At 43.4% G+C, this 3,216-nt stretch overlaps 1 protein-coding gene across 1 annotated transcript; it reads right to left on the bottom strand.

Moving 5' to 3' along the window:
• Window positions 1–498: 498 nt before the first annotated feature.
• Window positions 499–2,159, bottom strand: SST (somatostatin). Its single transcript, XM_019463478.2, has 2 exons — window positions 1,907–2,159; window positions 499–1,015 (listed from the first exon to the last, which is right to left on the bottom strand). The coding sequence occupies exons 1-2, from the start codon at window positions 2,042–2,044 to the stop codon at window positions 803–805; spliced, it is 351 nt and encodes a 116-aa protein (XP_019319023.1). The 5' UTR covers window positions 2,045–2,159; the 3' UTR covers window positions 499–802.
• Window positions 2,160–3,216: the final 1,057 nt, after the last annotated feature.

The raw sequence follows: 3,216 nt of genomic DNA, 5'->3' as shown, positions 1-3,216 counted from the left end.
AACCAACATATGTTATTTGCAACCCATACTACTCTCACCTGGAAACTTATGGTACAAGAAATATTTTTCCCCTGAGAAAAAAAAAATAGGAGCTTGCTTTTAAAACACAGGCACTCTTTTGGCCACATTCAGTTACAGAGAGGGTTGTCAAAGAAGATATAAAAGCAATAGTATTTCTGTAGATAAATGTCCACAAACAAGAAACACATTTTAAAGGCTCAGAATTTCATTTTAGCTTTTAAGCCAGCTTCTTTCCTTCAACTCCCAAATGATTTTTCCTTTCCACTTTTCATATATTTTACAGATTAGCCTGGTGGAATAGTTGGACATTCCAGTCTGCTTACCCATAAATACTCATATCAATATATAATTTTAAGTGTATGTAATGTGTAATTGATATTTGTGGCAGCCTTTCCCAGTAACGTCCACTGGATTAAAGTTAGAATTCATAGAGTTATCTGAAATTATTTCTGTTTGAAATGACCCAAACTATAAGAGTTTCCATTTAGGACAGAATCTTTATTACCACAGGAAATTTTAAATCATATGTCTGTGAGATTTGGCATGCATACCTCAAGCAACTTGACCGAAATCACAACTGCTAATCACATATTTTTGAGCAGAAAGATACACAATGAGAAACAAATTCTTGTGTTTCATAATGTCGTCATAATTTTATTTTGTATTTACAGTCTCCAATTTCTAATGCAAGGGTCTTGCTGAGGATTGGGGAGTTAGGGAAGAGGGATGAGGTTTGGAGGAAAGGAACCAGGTCTTATATGGACAACAATAATTAATAAAGCTAACAGGAAGTGAAAGTCTTCCAGAAGAAATTCTTGCAGCCGGCTTTGCGTTCTCGGGGTGCCATGGCAGGGTTTGAGTTAGTGGATCTCTGCAGTTCCAGCCTCATTTCATCCTGCTCAGCCGCCTGGGACAAGTCTTCGGGTTCCAGGGCATCGTTCTCTGTCTGGTTGGGTTCAGACAGGAGCTCCGCCAAGAAGTACTTGGCCAGTTCCTGTATAGGGTAAGAGACAGAGAGAGAGAGAGAGAGAGAGAGAGAGAGATAAGGGATTAAGGTGATGGTGATGGAGAAAAAGAAATGGAAAAAACCTGATTTGGAAAGCAGATTCAGCTACACCCAAAACCCAATGTTCACAGCTGTGCACTTTTGTCACACTTAAAATCAGCTAAGGATATAAAAATAAGGGTAGATGTTAGAATCATCAAGTTACATAGACAGGCTTGAAAAGCTCAAATGTTTCTGCAAGTTTTCTGCCTTTATAGGCTTAACACACACACACACACACACACACACACACACACACGCAGAAATGGTAGATTGTTAATACAGTTTTGCAAAGGTAAAACATGTGCCAACAGTTTGTTTAATTCAATTTCAATTTCCAGCTCAGGAGCTACAAACTGGAATTGTTCTTACCGTTTTTGTTAAGTTAACTGTGGGGAAGGAGACCCTTCAGAATCTTAAACATACTGTGTTCTGTCTGTAGACTGCCCTTTAGGAGCATGGGAAGGAGGTACTGCTGAGGAAGGTAGTAGCTTCAGAGGTCCGCGCTTTCAGCACCTGGGCCAGCACCTCCGTGTTTAACACTGGGGGATGCCTCTTCCTTTAGTGCTCAGCTACCCAGGTCTTGAAATTTTCTTTAATGCCAAAGAACTTACCTGAACTGTGGCCAACTGCGCTGATCAGAGGGGAAAAAAGAGGTAAGAGGAGATTCTGGACTTTGAAAGTTTTCCTGAGAGATTTGGGAGCGGAGGGACCCAGAAAAGCACCGACACTCTGCAGGGCCACCTCTTAAATCCACCCCAGGGGGGAAAGGCAAAGCCTGAGAAAAGACTGGGGGATTCAAAAGAGGGGGAAAAAAAGACGTCGAGGAAGTCTCCTTACCTGCTTCCCCGCGGCAGCAGCCAGGGACTTCTGCAGAAACTGACGGAGTCGAGGATCGGAGGGCGCGCCGGTGACACCGCCCAGAGCCAGGACGATGGACAGCGCGGCCAGCGCGCACTGGAGGCGGCAGGACAGCATCTCAGCGGCGCTGGGGAAGCCGAGCCAGACGGTTGGTCAAACTCTAGGAGCGGATCCGCAGGCAGCAGCGATGGCTCTGAAACCTGCGACTCCTAAAGCGGCTTGTGTTCTCTCCACCGGCTCCCCCCCTTTTAAACTCTCTCTCTGACGTCAGACTAGGAGGCGCCCCCAGATCTCACCAGCGCTTTTACGCACCATTACCCTCGTGAAATCAATCACAGAAGTAAGAGGAGGCTACACAATCCAAAGTGGCTTACTTAAAAAAAAAAAAAATAATAATAATCCTGCACACCCACAGGCCCACATGATTTTACACTTTCCACACTATCTATACCACCTTTTATATTCAGTCACTGCTGCTCACATACACATTCCATGATTTCACTCATACACATGCCCATGTATACACTAAATCACACACACACTCAAACACTCAGCCTTGGAGGAGACAAATGCTCCATCATGCACAGCTGCAGAATGTACCCAGACAGCTCTCTCACCATACTCAAACATTTTAAGAGGGCCAGACAAATGCAAAAGTATGTGTGTGTGAGAAGTGGGGATTCAGAATCATTCTTCCAAAAGCAGATTTGCGAATGGAATGTGAATATTAGGAGTGAATCATTTCTTTCTCCATTATCTCTGTAAAAAGTCTTGTCAGTCAAGGTGAGATGGGTTCTAACAGCACTTCACTTATCCCTGTACTAGAGGAGGATAAATACCTTAGCCTCACCCTCCACGTCCCTCTTTCTCAGTAGCTGAGAGATTTCCAGTCTACTTGCCTTTCTACTGTGACAAAAAGTACCAAAAATTAAAAAAAAAACTGAAACTGATTTCATTTTGGTGCCTAGAAACTTGGAGCTGGAAAGTGATTTCAGAAACCATCTACTAAAGCTCAGAGCTTGAGCCACTGAGTCTAATAATGGGTAGAAAAGTGCTCTGGCCCATATATTGCACAGCTGGATCAGGGCAAGACCTCCACATTTCAAGACTGAGGTTCTTTTCACTCAACTCTAAATTATCTGTTGGATTCCTGGCCAGTAAGAGCAGTTTTAGGTCAGGAACCCCCCAGTCTGGACATGCAAAAGTCCAAGAACCACCTGAACAAATGTTACCATTATTGTTTGTCTATGTGAGCAAAGAATCAACAGACCCTTGGTTAGATCCAGTAC

The sequence above is a fragment of the Panthera pardus genome, unplaced genomic scaffold (assembly GCF_024362965.1).
Source record: "Panthera pardus isolate Hobbes unplaced genomic scaffold, ASM2436296v1 HiC_scaffold_16, whole genome shotgun sequence".
NCBI classification, from domain to species: domain Eukaryota; kingdom Metazoa; phylum Chordata; class Mammalia; order Carnivora; family Felidae; genus Panthera; species Panthera pardus.
Note: the sequence above shows the minus strand (reverse complement) of the source record. Positions and strands in the feature narration are given on the sequence as shown.